This window comes from Schistocerca cancellata, chromosome 5 (genome assembly GCF_023864275.1).
Source record: "Schistocerca cancellata isolate TAMUIC-IGC-003103 chromosome 5, iqSchCanc2.1, whole genome shotgun sequence".
Classification (NCBI taxonomy): domain Eukaryota; kingdom Metazoa; phylum Arthropoda; class Insecta; order Orthoptera; family Acrididae; genus Schistocerca; species Schistocerca cancellata.
The window spans coordinates 281,793,401-281,809,909 of NC_064630.1; the positions used below are offsets into that span (position 1 = coordinate 281,793,401).

General features: G+C 44.4%; 1 protein-coding gene across 1 annotated transcript in view; it reads left to right on the forward strand.

Moving 5' to 3' along the window:
• Window positions 1-16,509, forward strand: part of LOC126188497 (nephrin-like) — a 758,389-nt gene that overhangs the window by 609,843 nt on the left and 132,037 nt on the right. Inside the window, exon 6 of the mRNA XM_049930101.1 lies at window positions 9,578-9,729. Coding sequence (XP_049786058.1) covers window positions 9,578-9,729 — 152 coding nt within the window. The remainder of the gene's footprint in view (window positions 1-9,577; window positions 9,730-16,509) is intronic.

Below are 16,509 nucleotides of genomic sequence, written 5' to 3' on the forward strand. Positions count from 1 at the left end.
AGCATTCTACGGGGATTCAGACCCCTGCTTCAATGAGGTTGCTAACGAATTACGCAGGTCAGCCAAAACCGGATCCAATCCGTGTTGGTTACAGAGTGCCCGTTCCTAAATCAATCGACAAGTTTCACATGAGACAGAGAATCCAGTTACAAACTGGACTGAGGTCTGCATTAACTTCGCGATCAATGTTTAGAGGGGAGCAGGATTATCAGGGGCGAAGCAGCACACCTGGAGTTCAGTTCCGCGATCCCTGTTTCGCGCAACGCGGCAGGGCCACACCGCAGACGGCGGCCGTTTCGCCAGAAGAGACTCGCCGCTCTAATCGAGCCGCATTACGAATATTAGCGTAGCTCAGCGTTATCCGCGGGCCGGCCGCGCGCGACTGTTACCGCTCTTCACAATTACTGCACGCATCTGCTCCAGGCCCGCTAACCCCCTGCGCGCTCGTTGTTCATGCCGCTAACTGCTTATGGGGTTCGGCGGTCCCCGGGCGTCGCACAGCCCACGAGCGACAGCGATCGCTTAATTGAGATACGGTGCACTCGTGCTCCGACCCGTCCGCCACTTGTTCGACCGATACCACAGGCGAGAACGGAGCGACGTGTAGCGCCCGGAGTGTTTGGGGGAGGTCATTTCGTAGGCACCCTGTTCCTGCAGCCAATACGTGAACTGCTCTCGTGACCTAGAACTGTACACAGCGGAAACCACATTGTTACCTGACTACACGTGGCTCCCGCACGATTCAGTTCTATCTAATAGGTAAGTATGATTTGCAGAGAAAATTCCACTACCTCTTAGTACTGGCACCACGGTACTCTCTTACGTTGTGACAATGAACAGGGTGACAACTATTGAACTACATGAAGAAAATCGTCATAACTTCTGAGCGGTTTATGTTAGGACTTTCAAAATTCGCGTTTGGCCGTGGAGCATGATGTAAATTAGTATGCCATACATTGTTTGCTTTAGAGATGAAGTCCTCTTTCGTTTGGATAGTCTCGAGAATGAGCAAAATTGGCGCATTGGGGAGACTGAGAATCTGAATTTCGAGATCGAGAAGTCTCTTCGCCCTCAGCGGATGACTGTGTGGTCTGCGATGACCAGTTACAGAAGAATCGGTGTGGCACGGTGACTACCGAACGGTATGTGAAGGATCTGGAAGATGATTTCATCTCTATTATTCAAAGTGACACTGATTTCCACAAGATGTGGTTCATGCAAGAATGACCTCGAACCTATCGAAGCACGAGAATGTTTGATGTCCTAGAGGAGCACTTTGGGGACTGCATTTCACATCCTACAGAGAAACTTAATAAAGCAGGAATTTATAAAATTACATGCAGTCATTGCAACAAATATTACATTGGCCAAACAGGAAGAAATTTTAATGCCCGCTTTAAAGAACACATTGACTGTTTCAGACTTGGCAAGCCGTATAAATCAGCTATAGCGAAACATATAAATGAAACAGGACACAGTGTTACAATAGACAAAGAACTCAAAGTACTACATAACTTAGAAAAGAGCTGGAAAATGGACATCTTGGAAGAAATGGAAATATTCATCCATGGATACATGGGAAATAACGAGATCCTGAATGAAATGACAAACTTAAAAAATTCACATTTCTTTTCCAATTTCACTACAGTACTCCTAGAACAAAAAAATACATCACATGATAGTCGTTTAACTCTAGCCCCAGCAATAGTTTAGAAATATGTAAAATAAATTAGTTTATTTCATGATGTGTTCAATAATATTGTAATAGGTGCTCAATTTGTAATGTATTTCGTCAACCTACATCTGTAATATGATAACAAGACGTGCAGAAGACAGGTAAACATCTGACACCACATAGATCGACAAATCGATTGTCAAATCAAAACCAGCTGTATTTCGTCCGCCATCTTGTCCACTGCACTACAGAACTGTCTGTTGTCGTTTTCCAAGTTACTGCTATGTTAGTGACAATTTGTGAACAGTGACAAGGAGAGCCACAGAAATGGAGGCACCCTAGCGACCCACAACGAGGCTGCCGCGCCAAAATAAAAAAGTGAGTGACCGCTACAAAACTTTTTCGTGAAAACATCAGTCCAGCCTCCAAAGTGACATCATCTCTTACTAAGTTTTCTCTTCTTCCACTGGATGATCACAGCATTTACGAAAAGACTATGTAATATCAGTATGGACTTATTGTAAAGTTGCTTTTGTAATGCCATTTAGCCTGATGATGAGGTATTACCTCGAAACATATCGCTAAATAAGTAAGTAATACGATAGTTGACGAAGTTTGTGGCTAGTAGCAGTTGTTAAAAAAAAATAAAAAAAACCTTTACATATTTCTTGAGACGGTCACGGTCGCAAAACAGTCAAAATGGTTTCAAATTCTTGCAAACATTCCCTCATCTTTCTGGCACGTATCAGGGACAGGAAGATTTCTTCTTCTGTTATTCGGGCTCATAACCGGATAGCCGGCTCCCAGCTAAGTCGGTGACTGAATTAATAACCACTTCCCACAATGATGTACTGTGGAGTAAACGCACGCGCATCATAGATAAGACGTCAGTACAATAGTGTCAGTCACACATAAAACACTATCAATCTAAGAGCAAAATAGAGCAAGCGGCATCAGAAAATCCATCAAATTGATGGTGTGTTTGTTATCTGCGCCTGCAAATAATGCCACAGCAACAGAGGACGCGGAAGCAACGACGTTGGCAGCCAGCGAGCAGGTTACGACGCCCGCCGACTGTGGGTCCTCACGCAGTGCGTACTGGAGAGATCTTCTGGTTCGGATATGCGGTCGCTTAAACGCGTGTTAGTCAATCACAGCACTTTAGTACTGGGCGTAAGAGTACTTTGGTCGTCTTCTCGCGTGTCAGCGCGTTATCAGGATTGATAGTATGTGAACAACCGACCTGAAGGCATCGACAATGCGATGCATTTTTCTGAGTCAGCACTGTTCTTGTTTACTGTAACGTCACCACGTGTTTCTGATAACGGCCAAGGACAATAATATCGTGGTTGAGTAGTACGTGTTAATAGGAATCTCTCCTTGTTTTATCTCTTGGTTAGGTGCGTGGTTGACGTCCTCGCTTGTGTTCTGGCCCCGACTGGTTTTTACCCTTCGGACGTTGTAGTTCTCGCTACTGAAAACTGGGTGCAGCTAGGATATAGCAGCATATGTTGGAATACAAACAGAGAAGACTCAGAACACTACTTTTTTCGGAACTCAGAAGTGAATTGAGCAATTTCCATGAATTGTTGAGTTGGATCTAATTTCGACGGCTTCCTTGACAACTCAGTTGCTGTATTACGGGGATGTTGCCAGTATAACGACATTCCTGTAATCTATGGAATGACCTGCAGAAATGTAACGCTCGGTCAAGGCAGATTTGTTCGGCAGTAGAAGGCGTTTGAGTCGCCAGCGTTCGGTGCGCAATCTTATAACGTGCGTATTGTTTGTCTTATGTAAATGTTACCACAATGTACGAGAATTAATCCCAACGTGTCAGGATTCCGTGACTAAGGAAGACGTGTAATTACTAACTGCTAAAACGAGGAAAGGGTTTCCAGCTCGACCGCGATCTCGGAGGAATTCTTGTTCTGAATTTTGAGTGCACAGTCGATTGCTGAATTTGCGCATTGATCCTGCGCTGTTAATGACCGACGCTCCTGTTCTGACTTTTTTATAACCGACGTTCCTGTTCTGACTGTGTCCTAACTCTGATCTGCGATCTTTTAACCGACCGTATGTGTTTGTGTAAAGCCGGCTCTCGTGGCCGAGAGGTTCTAGGTGCTTCAGTCTGGAACCGCGCGACCGCTACGGTCGCAAGTTCGAAATCTGCCTCGGGCGTGGATGTGTGTGATGTCCTTAGGTTAGTTAGATTTAAGTAGTTCAAAGTTCTAGGGATAGCTAACACTTGGTTCAAGAATAATAAAAGAAGGTTGTATACGTGTAAGAATTCTGGAGATACTAGAAGGTATCAGATAGATTATCTAATGATAAAGACAGAGATTTAGGAACCAGGTTTTAAATTGTCAGACATTTCCAGGGGCAGATGTGGACTCTGACCACAATCTATTGGTTATGAACTGTACATTAAAACTGAAGAAACTGCAAAAAGGTGGGAATTTAAGGAGATGGGACCTGGATAAACTGACTAAACCAGACGTAGTACAGAGTTTCAGGAAGAGAATAAGGGAACAATTGACAGGAATGGGGAAAAGAAATGCAGTAGAAGAAGCATGGGTAGCTCTGAGGGATGAAGTAGTGAAGGCAGCAGAGAATCAAGTAGGTAAAAGTCGAGAGCTAGTAGAAATCCTTGGGTAACAGATGAAATATTGAATTTAATTGATCAAAGGAGAAAATATAAAAATGCAGTAAATGAAGCAGGCAAAAAGGAATACAAACGTGTCAAAAATGAGATCGTCAGGAAGTGTAAAATGGCGAAGCAGGCATGACTAGAGGACAAATGTAAGGATGTAGAGGCTCATCTCATTAGGGGTAAGATAGATACTGCCTACAGGGAAATTAAAGAGACCTTTGGAGAAAAGAGAGCCACTTGTATGAATATCAAGAGATCAGATGGAAACCCAATTCTAAGCAAAGGTGGAAGGAGTATATAGAGCGTTTATACAAGAGCGATGTACTTGAGGACAATATTATGGAAATGGAAGAGGATGTAGATGAAGATAAAATGGGAGATACGATACAGCGTGAAGAGATTGACAGAGCACTGAAAGACCTGAGTCGAAACAAGGCCCCGGGAGTAGACAACATTCCATTAGAACTACTGATAGCCTTGGGAGAGCCAGTCCTGACAGAACTCTACCATCTGATGAGCAAGATGTATGAGACAGGCGAAATACCTTCAGACTTCAAGAAGAATATAATAATTCCAATCCCAAAGAAAGCAGGTGTTGGCAGATGTGAAATCAGTTTGGATTCCGTAGAAATACTGGAACACGTGAGCCAATACTGACCTTACGACTTATCTTAGAAGAAAGATTAAGGAAAGGCAAACCTACGTTTCTAGCATTTGTAGACTTAGAGAAAGCGTTTGACAATGTTGACTGGAATGCTCTCTTTCAAATTCTTAAGGTGGCAGGGGTAAAATACAGGGAGCGAAAGGCTATTTACAATTTGTTCAGAAACCAGATGGCAGTTATAAGAGTCGAGGGACATGAAAGGGAAGCAGCGGTTGAGAAGGGAGTGAGACAGGGTTGTAGCCTGTCCCCGATGTTATTCAATCTGTATATTGTGCAAGCAGTAAAAGAAACAAAAGAAAAATTCGGAGCAGGTATTAAAGTCCATGGAGAAGAAATGAAAACTTTGAGGTTCGCCGATGACATTGTAATTATGTCAGAGACAGCAAAGGACTTGGAAGAGCAGTTGAACGGAATGGACAGTGTCTTGCAAGGAGGATATAAGATGAAAATCTACAAAAGCAAAACGAGGATAATGGAATGTAGTCGAATTAAGTCGGGTGATGCTGAGGGAATTAGATTAGGAAATGAGACACTTAAAGTAGTAAAGTAGTTTTGCTATTTGGGGAGCAAAGTAACTGTAGACTGGCAATGGCAAGGAAAACGTTTCTGAAGAAGAGAAATTTGTTAGCATCGAGTATAGATTTAAGTGTCAGGAAGTCGTTTCTGAAAGTATTTGTATGGAGTATAGCCATGTATGGACGTGAATCATGGACGATAAATAGTTTGGACAAGAAGAGAATAGAAGCTTTCGAAATGTGGTGCTACGGAAGAATGCTAAAAATTAGATGGGTAGATCATATAACTAATGAGGAGGTATTAAACAGATTGGATAGAAGAGGTGTTTGTGGCACAACCTGACAAGAGAAAGGGACCGGTTGGTAGGGCATGTTCTGAGGCATCAAGGTATCACAAATTTAGCATTGGAGGACAGTGAGGAGGGTAAAAATCGCAGAGGGAATCCAAGAGATGAATACACTAAGCAGATTTAGCAGGATGTAGGTTGCAGTAAGTACTGGGAGATGAAGAAGCTTGAACAGGATAGAGTAGCATGGAGAGCTGCTTCAAATCATTCTCAGAACTGAAGACAACAACAACAACAACAACAACAAGTTCTAAGGGACTGATGCCCTCAGATGTTAAATCCCATAGTGCTCAGAGCCATTTGAACCATTTTTGTTTGTTTGTGTAAAGTGGTTTTAATTCAGTGACCGACTCACTTTGATGAAGCCTGTACGTATCAACCTTAATACCAGAAAAAGAAATATTTTCTTCGATCATTACTACAGATCCCACGGAAATCCAAGTGAAAATCAACCGTGGCATAATACTGTTCCAATAGACCTGTGTCCGTGGTGTTGTACTTACGTTGAGCAGTCATTTTCCTGGATGACAACGTATTCGGACACGACCACAAGCCCAGTGTAATAAGAAATTTGATTCTCTCGACCAGGCGACGTGTTTTCACTGCACCACCGTCCAATTTCGATGATCCTGGTGCTGCTGCAGTCTTACCCGATAATGTTGTGGCCCAGCATCACAACCATGGTCCATTGATCCGGGTCCAATCTCGATGGTACCGTGCCTATTGCAGTCTTAAGCGACAAAGTATTGGGTCAGTATGGCAACTCGTAAGGGTCGTTTGCTGCGGAAGCCCATGTTCAACACTTGCGCTGAACGATGTGCTCCGAAATACTTTCACTTGCTCCAGCATTGTGCACTGTCATCAGATCTTCCACAGGTCACCGCCTAACCTACTTCACATAGCGGGCAAGCCTTGGACCTCCACTTTCTATGACGTGGCATGACGATCCAGTACCTTGTCGCCTACTCCTCCAATCACATTCCACAGATGTTCATGACAGTAGCACACGGACCAGCTTCACTGTCTCAGAGATGCTCGTTCCCTGGTGCCGAGCCATAAGAGCCTTCCCTTCGTGAAAGTCGCTCACGTCAGTGGATTTTCCCCCTTGCGACTCTCATCGTCGCTAGAATGATGCCCCTTTGGTCTCTGTAATAATATTTAGTTTGATCAATTCAAGTGCCCTGTTATTATCTTACGTGATTCACAGACTGACAAAATCCTTGTCCTCTCTAGTAAAGACAAAAGAAAGTCGTGGAGGTTAACAGTCCCATCTGACGACAATCGCCATCTACAAGGGGCACTACTCGTCAGACATAGCAGAAAACTTCCTACAGTGGGATGTCCGGAAAGCAATAGCTGTTCATGTATGGACCAATCTGTGTTCTCATTACCATCTATATTTTACTTAGAAGCAGACACTACAACAATGCTGCACGTAATTTGGAGACCCATTAATTACGAAGGACCTGACCACCCCCCCCCCCCTTCCTCTCTATCCCTTTGTGCGATGTGGGAGGCCCCCTTCACCTTACGTTAAATTTACCCTGTAATTGTTAAACAGATATATTTGATACGTTCATGTTTCAGTTTCACACCACTAAAAATACCTTTCAGGTTACTCGGAATTATTTTTATGAAACAAAACGTTATCCTTTATAATAATGGACATCCTGTTTATATTCACTGCTATTTGACAGGTTTCAAGATAAGCAATTTAATTAAACTCGTTATAGTGCACCTTAAACGTAGTTATCATTTTCACCTCTGTTTTACTCAGAAATGTAGTACATAGATTTAGAAACTGTACTACACTTTACTTATAATGTGGGATGAAAAACATTTTATTTTAAACATGTCAACCAGAAATAGTATCTGTATCGACAAACAGAGAGGCAGACGAAAAGAAAGGCTCATCGAAAATAGTATTAACCGTATCGACGGATACTCAAAAACCTTTACTTATTTTTCAGATGGAAGAGAAAGGTCTTTGTATCTTCCTTTGAACGCTATGATTACGTGCTTTTCAGTCTCTTGATTTATGTGGCATCTGAGAGAACTCTTATAAGTGAACTTCAGCTTAGCTTACTCCTATAACGATTAACTTCCTATACGAACGTTCGTTTCAACTTGACGGCAGGCCATTTAACATATGCATTGTAAAAGTTTCGAGGCAAGTTCGTGTTTAACATAGTAACATTGGTGTTCTATGCTTTGCAGAATATCACAGCTAACTGACACGCACTGATTTCAACCGATGGCGGCAGGGAATTACCAGAATTAAATCGAACACTTGTGCAGCACTTGTTTCTAATTGGAGAACCCCGGGCATGTAAATGTGGAAAGTATTCAGTTCAGTGCAGAGAAGCCATAAATACTGGTGTGCACTTCAATAATTTCTGTGCTCGGGATTAGTAAAATAACAAAGTGTTATCCATTATTATAACGTATATTCTCGGAATTAAAATCTGATACGAGATTTTCATTGCCACCCATCCCCTCCCTCAAACCTCTCTTTAAATGAAATTTGGTGAGATTTTTTCGGACCTATCCCCCCTAGTTTTGAGCTCACATAATTACCATACATAATGGCAAAGGCTTCAGCCCTTCTACACAATGGATCACGTACTATTTCTAGAATACTCGGTCCATTCGAATCGCGTCCTATGCATTGGACACTCGCTTCTGTAACGTCAGCACATCGTCGATGGGTTGGGAATACATTAATGCATTTTAATGTCGCCATAGCCACATTTCAAAGAGATTTTGGGGTGATGAGTGGGGAGGCCATCCAACTCGTCTTCTTCGACAAATCCACTGCTCATGAAACGTCGCTGTGACTCACTTTCGCACGATCCATAGAAAACTGTGCGGTGGCAAGTAGTTATCTTCCAACAAGGGTTACGTTCTCAAATAAGGCTGGTAATTCATCGTGCAGAGTTCGGTGATACACGCCTGTTACTCTTCTTGGCAAAGTTTATAGTTCTATGCCAAAGGCCATGTCGCAGTGGTAACATCTGTTCGCGTCAGATCACCTAAGTCAAGCACTGTCGGGCTGGGCTAGTACTTGGATGGTTGACCGAGAGCTGTTAGTAAGTGCGCTGCTCTCAGCCATTGCGAGGTCAGTTGAGGAACTACTTGACTGAAAAGTAGCGGCTCCGGTTACGAAAACTGAAAACTGTGGGGAGAGCGTTTTGCTAACTATGTGTCCCTCCGTATCCGTATCCAGTGACACCTATCTGGAGAATGACACGGTGATCGGTCGGTATCATCGGGTCCTATGACGCCTTTCGGACGGAGTTAAATTCGTTTTAGTATGGTTCTATCTGTGGTTCACTGCAATTCCTGTTCATACATTGATCCTGATGTCTCATCTACAAGATTGCTCAATCATTTGCACCTGCCGAGACATGCGTGTAGTAACGATTTATTATGACATCTCTTGTGAATTCTTCTTCGTCTGCAAATAATACGCCGCAACAAGTTAAACGGCCCACACCTCAGCATGTATTTGGTTTCTGGAACTTTTCTTCTAGTTTTGAACAACCACGTCCTGCAGGAATATGTAACACTTTAATTAAACACCCCATACAGTACCACAATGAGAAGTGGTGAAGACGTTAGGGTTTCCACCCAGTGGCGATAAAGAAAAGATGAGCTCATGGTAAGTGTTAATACCTTCTTGCAAGAACGGTCGGGCTACATCTGAATGGCTGTGTTTTGCAGTTCGGCCGCTGTCGGTGCGCATCCGCGGCCGTAACCGGCCACTGTCAGCAGACGCCCCGGTGGAGGTGGACTGCGAGGCGGTGGGCACGCGGCCGCCGCCCGTCTTCTCCTGGTGGAAGGCCGGCGTCCAGTTGCGCAACACCAGGGAGACGGTGAGTCACACCACACTTTCTGCTCTTCAACAGAAGTCACTATGCAGAGCAATCTGCTACGTACGTTGGACAAAATAATAGCCGCATTTCGACGAGATGTTCAGAAATTTCTTAATGTACACCCTATCAAGCTGAGAACAGTCGTGATTAGATCTCGTACGTGGAGCTCCTAACACGTGAGACGTTGTTTGGTATGTTTCACCCGCTGTTCCAAACAGTCCCAGACATTTTATACGGGATTAAAATCGAGAGATTCCGCAGGCCTATCGAGATGTGAAATGGTACCTGAGTGTCAACCAGGCAAGGAGCTTGATCAGAATTTTAGACGGTTACGATGTCTGTGTATATATAGTGTCTGTATCTTCACAATAAGTGTCCAGAAATGCACGCACTCAATATGTATCCATGCGCTGACAGGCTAAAGCTACGAATATTTATCTCTCAGTGTGAGAGTCAGGAATTATGAAAGCATAAGGGCAGTCATGACTGAGGAAAATGAAGCACAATGACTAGGTAAGAGTTTGGATCAGTCTTGGAGGCGCGCTTGGGTAGCCAACGAGATTAAGGCGACCGATCGCTATAAGCGGGAAATCCGGGTTCGCGAACAGCTGACAACAAAGTATAGTCACAGAATGCGAATCTATTCGGTAATTTGTCAACAGTGTTGCTATCTTGGAACATAGGAATTTCCACATCGTACTCAGATTAAGGTTTACATGAAAGTTCAACTCTTGGTCACCGTAATCTTAAAATGAATGTCTTGGTTTATGTTTACGGTCACCTAAAAGCGGAGACTGTACGAAAAACACTCCCAAAACATAACAGCACTACCTCCAGGCTAGAGATGCACTGCCCATACACTGCTTTTATGAAGTGGCCTTTGGCTTGCGTGTATTGAACCATATCGCAAACAGCTCTTATAAAATCACATACGGTGTACAGAAAAATCACAACATAAATGATTTGGACAATGGTTTGACATTATTTTTCGGTGGATAAATATGAGTAAACCCAAGAAACACATTAGCATGTCTAATACGGTGTGGGAGACTCGTTAGCCTTAAAAATAGCTTCCAGTTGTCTCAGAATGGATAAAAAGATGTCCTGCATGGTTTTCAGGGAAATATTATACCACACGTAATGCAAAACAGCGGCAAGGGCAGGTAACGATGATGGAGTTGGATAGCGATCACTCACCCTTCTTTCCAAATTAGACCACAATGGCTCTACACTATCCAGATCTGATGACTGTGGTGGCCAGAAAGGATGCAACAATTCATCTCGTATCTCACAGAACTAGTTCTGGATATTTTGCGTTGTCTGAATAGGGTCGCGTCGTCGTAGAAGATAGCATCACCATTGTGGAACAAATATTGTACCGAGGGATGGATCTCGCAGGCCAAAATGATCCTATAAAGCTTCATAGTAATGTGACCTTTGCGGAGTAATCACGCTGACTATGGAATACCACGGCATTGCTGCTCAAATCCTCACCGAAGTCCATCTGTGTTTCTCCCTTGGGACATAAACTCGGCCAGAAATTGGAAAAAGTGTACAACAAGACTAATCCGATCATGTTACTTACTTTAATTGCTCCGTAATCCTCCTTTTGTGGCTTAGGCACGTTTTCCTATTACGGGCATTCGAACCACTCATCTGTTGCTGTTGTTTTGGTGTTGACAGAGTTCGCACTCGATTTTAAGTTCTGCAGTGACTTTTGTAGCTGTCATCCGGTTATGTTTCTAAACACTCCTCTTCAATGGCCATCTGTCGCGATCACTCATTGCACACTGTCATCCATATTGTGACTAAGCGGGTGTATTCCCGTTTTTCTTGTATGTGGTATAAACTATCGATACGGAGTGTCTTGAATCACCAAGCACGTCGCTCAGTTTGGTTGCGGGATCAACCCGCCGCTGTGGTCGAGCGGTTGTAAGCGCTTCAGTCCAGAACCACGTGGCTGCTACGGTCGCAGGTTCGAATCCTGCCTCGGGCATGGATGTGTGTGATGTCCTTAGGTTAGTTAGGTTTAAGTAGTTCTAAGTCTAGGGCACTGATGGCCTCAGATGTTAAGTCCCATAGTGCTGAGAGCCATTTGAACCATTTTGTTGCAGAATCATTCACCATACGAGCACCAAGAATTTGGCCACGTAAGAATTCATTTAGTTCCGACATAATGCACACACAACGACACAGAACACTGTTCTCACTACGACTGAGAACTATAGAGTATTAAGGACTTTGCACAGGTGCTGTTAGTGACCAAATGCAACATCAGGACCTGCAGGCTGGTCTAGAATCTGCATTTCTGTTCAATAATGCGTTTCTCGAGCTGTCTCCGCATTTTTGTCCAATCCCTACAGGTATAATACTTACAGATAAGGAAACGTGACGTAGCAACTACAGACGAAACTGTGAGATTACATAACACACCAAACGTCATGTACAGTCGTTATTATGTCGTATAGAACAAAAAGGCGTTTCTTATACACTCCTGGAAATGGAAAAAAGAACACATTGATACCGGTGTGTCAGACCCACCATACTTGCTCCGGACACTGCGAGAGGGCTGTACAAGCAATGATCACACGCACGGCACAGCGGACACACCAGGAATCGCGGTGTTGGCCGTCGAATGGCGCTAGCTGCGCAGCATTTGTGCACCGCTGCCGTCAGTGTCAGCCAGTTTGCCGTGGCATGCGGAGCTCCATCGCAGTCTTTAACACTGGTAGCATGCCGCGACAGCGTGGACGTGAACCGTATGTGCAGTTGACGGACTTTGAGCGAGGGCGTATAGTGGGCATGCGGGAGGCCGGGTGGACGTACCGCCGAATTGCTCAACACGTGGGGCGTGAGGTCTCCACAGTACATCGATGTTGTCGCCAGTGGTCGGCGGAAGGTGCACGTGCCCGTCGACCTGGGACCGGACCGCAGCGACGCACGGATGCACGCCAAGACCGTAGGATCCTACGCAGTGCCGTAGGGGACCGCACCGCCACTTCCCAGCAAATTAGGGACACTGTTGCTCCTGGGGTATCGGCGAGCACCATTCGCAACCGTCTCCATGAAGCTGGGCTACGGTCCCACACACCGTTAGGCCGTCTTCCGCTCACGCCCCAACATCGTGCAGCCCGCCTCCAGTGGTGTCGCGACAGGCGTGAATGGAGGGACGAATGGAGACGTGTCGTCTTCAGCGATGGGAGTCGCTTCTGCCTTGGTGCCAATTATGGTCGTATGCGTGTTGGGCGCCGTGCAGGTGAGCGCCACAATCAGGACTGCATACGACCGAGGCACACAGGGCCAACACCCGGCATCATGGTGTGGGGAGCGATCTCCTACACTGGCCGTACACCACTGGTGATCGTCGAGGGGACACTGAATAGTGCACGGTACATCCAAACCGTCATCGAGCCCATCGTTCTACCATTCCTATACCGGCAAGGGAACTTGCTGTTCCAACAGGACAATGCACGTCCGCATGTATCCCGTGCCACCCAACGTGCTCTAGAAGGTGTAAGTCAACTACCCTGGGCAGCAAGATCTCCGGATCTGTCCCCCATTGAGCATGTTTGGGACTGGATGAAGCGTCGTCTCACGCGGTCTGCACGTCCAGCACGAACGCTGGTCCAACTGAGGCGCCAGGTGGAAATGGCATGGCAAGCCGTTCCACAGGACTACATCCAGCATCTCTACGATCGTCTCCATGGGAGAATAGCAGCCTGCATTGCTGCGAAAGGTGGATATACACTGTACTAGTGCCGACATTGTGCATGCTCTATGTGTCTGTGGTTCTGTCATTGTGATCATGTGATGTATCTGACCCCAGGAATGTGTCAATAAAGTTTCCCCTTCCTGGGACAATGAATTCACGGTGTTCTTATTTCAATTTCCAGGAGTGTATTTGAGATGTTCATGACGCAATAAAACTGTAGCACTTGCGGACGGACAACCTTTAACTTCACAAAATTTTGAGGAAACTGTTTTATTGTGCTTCGAAGAAACTGCAGAAAAGCATCAAGTGGTTTACATCACGTTCTTCTGTCTGATGACATTCGTGGGAAGTTTTTATTGAAAAAAATTGTTCAAATGTCTCTGAGCACTATGGGACTAAACTGCTGTGGTCATAAGTCCCCTAGAACTTAGAACTACTTAAACCTAACTAACCTAAGGACATCACACACATCCATCCCCGATGCTGGATTCGAACCTGCGACCGTAGTGGTCGCTCGGCTCCAGACTGTAGCGCCTAGAACCTCACGGCCACTCCGGCCGGCTGACCTCCTTCCACCAAATATACAATGTTTGCAGAGCTCTAAAGCAGCCAGTGTTCTCTTTTACAGGGCGATTCATAATTCATTTAGGGGACGCACTAAATGAACATGCGACAAACCCATCTACTTACACTGTTCTCAAATTCGTTTATTTTAATCGAGTGACTATGTTCTGATTGCACGCTGCCCGTTAAAGTCAAATTCATAGAACATATATTACAGTTTTCTATGAGTATGTGTAGATGGATTCTTTCGCAGGTAATGTCAATAATGACTAACGGGCTTTAGCTGTCGTTCAACAAGTCTGCAAATCTTACATTTTGTCTAGAGAGTTGCTGCTTACCCGCATCTGCGAAGATGCTCCTAGCACCTCATAGTTAAATATCGTGGACAAAATAAGGGACTAGTACACCGTATTTTAACCGAAATTTATTTTCTGTTGTCATGCCTTAGCAGTAGTTGGGACCTTGCAGCAACAGGACTCTTTTGCTATGAAACTGATACGCAAATTAAATTAAATTAAATTAAATTGAGCAATTGATCTCCCCCGTCCCGGATTAGGCCCTCCCCCATTCCACGATAGCATCATGTGTTTTTCTCAGCCTACAGGTGGGCCCCAGCCCCTGTCCCTCCTTTCGACCATCGCCCACCCCCGGTTGGTGTGTGAATTTCGAATTTTGGTGGGAATTACGTTGTCCCAGGACTGTGCTGATTCCCTCCCCCCCCCCCCCCCCCGCCCCACCAAACAGCGAATGGGCGCGAAATAAAAACTGGCAGTGCCCTTTCAGGGACACGACCCCTGGTCCCTCTGGCCAGAAAGCCCAAGAGCACCCTACTAACACAATTATACCACCAGAGGCACTTGGAATTGGCGGGAAATAAAAATGGCAGTGACATTTCTGGTACTCAAACCGTAGTTCTACTGGATGGAAAGCCCAAGTGCTTACCGCATCACAAGGAAACTGTCTAGATGCAGAAGAGGAAAGTTAGGTTAGTGTACTTTATTTTGGTCTGGACATTTCTCATAAGTTTTTCCTTGCGCGTGGTTCCACTGTGTCTTAGAAAGAGAAGGCGTAATCCCCCTACAAGCAGCCAGATGTTAAAAACACAGCGACTTTATAACGAGCTAGCACCGTAGGCAACGTCTAACAGCACTGTTGGTGTATTAATATGCATTCCAGCGATCAAGGTCTATATTCAGTGACGAGGTATTTGTGTGGAAAAACCACTTCAATCGGAGATAATGCCATACCTCAATTTACAAGGCTTGTATAGATTTTAACATGGATATCGTTAGCGATACTAGTGAGCACCTGTAGTACCAATACCGCATGTGACAGTAATATAGCCGTTACGATCATGTTTTTAACCTATGGCGGCTCATAGGTCGATTACGCCTCTCTTTCTAAGACACAGTCGTACCACGTGAAAGAAAAAACTTATGAGAAATGTCCACCCAGCCTTGGTTTTCGCTCAGTATTCTTTCGTATTGCCAGCATGCAGTTATTGATGAAGTAATATACTTAGTAGTAGTAGGGGAAGTGTGATAGAAAGAGTGCTATAGCTGGTTAAAGTCTGGATGCTTATAGTTCCCTCAAAACAGCAACGATTTTGCTCATAAAATTAATCGAAATCTACTCTCGTGGACTCATGACTGTTTTTTTATTATTATGGCCACGATTGCGTGTTATTTCATACATCATAAATTCCAATTATAAAGTAGACACCACTTGAATTATAGCTCATTGTGCACTCTAGAAATGATGGCAGGTTGTTTGTTAGGCATACGAGTTGATGGCGAGAAACGGTAGTGATGATCAATTGTCTTGCAAAACTAGAACGCAGGAACCTGCTGTTGTATGACAGAAATTTTAGACATGTCGTTAGTGGTGAGTTATGCATAAAAAATGTCAAATGTGAACATCCAGACGGTAACTGTTTTTGATGTCATGGAAAAGGTGCGTGGTAAAATCTTACGAGATTCTATTACAAGACAGTTGCTCACGATTTGTTTCATGAACGCCTGTATGACATAGTATTGCAACCGTAAAATGATCACTGCCATAGTGTACAAAACCGTTACGTCCTTTTGAATAACAGCTTCTTGTTGTCGAACGTGAAACGATTGAGTTTTTTTTTTTTCAGATAATTGAGCTAATGGCGTGAAAGATTGTGTTGTCTCCTGTTATTTTACGTGTCTGAAATGTTTGTAACACACTTGATCATCTGTAATGGGTGGCTGTGCACTTCACTGGATGTCGCAAAATTATGAGATGTGAATTGTATCCTGCAGTTGAATATAAAAATTATACCATTTTGCTCATGAAACTGAAAGAAAATGACCTGTGGTTATTTTCGTGGAAAGAGGACATTTATTATTGCCGTGATATAGTTGCTTTAATACAGGAGTCACGTTGATGTCACCGTCCAGTGCTCGGAAAGGCGTGGTGGCTGAATTCCTTAAGATGTCGCAGTTGTCCCTTTGGACAAACAACTAACGTTTGGGATA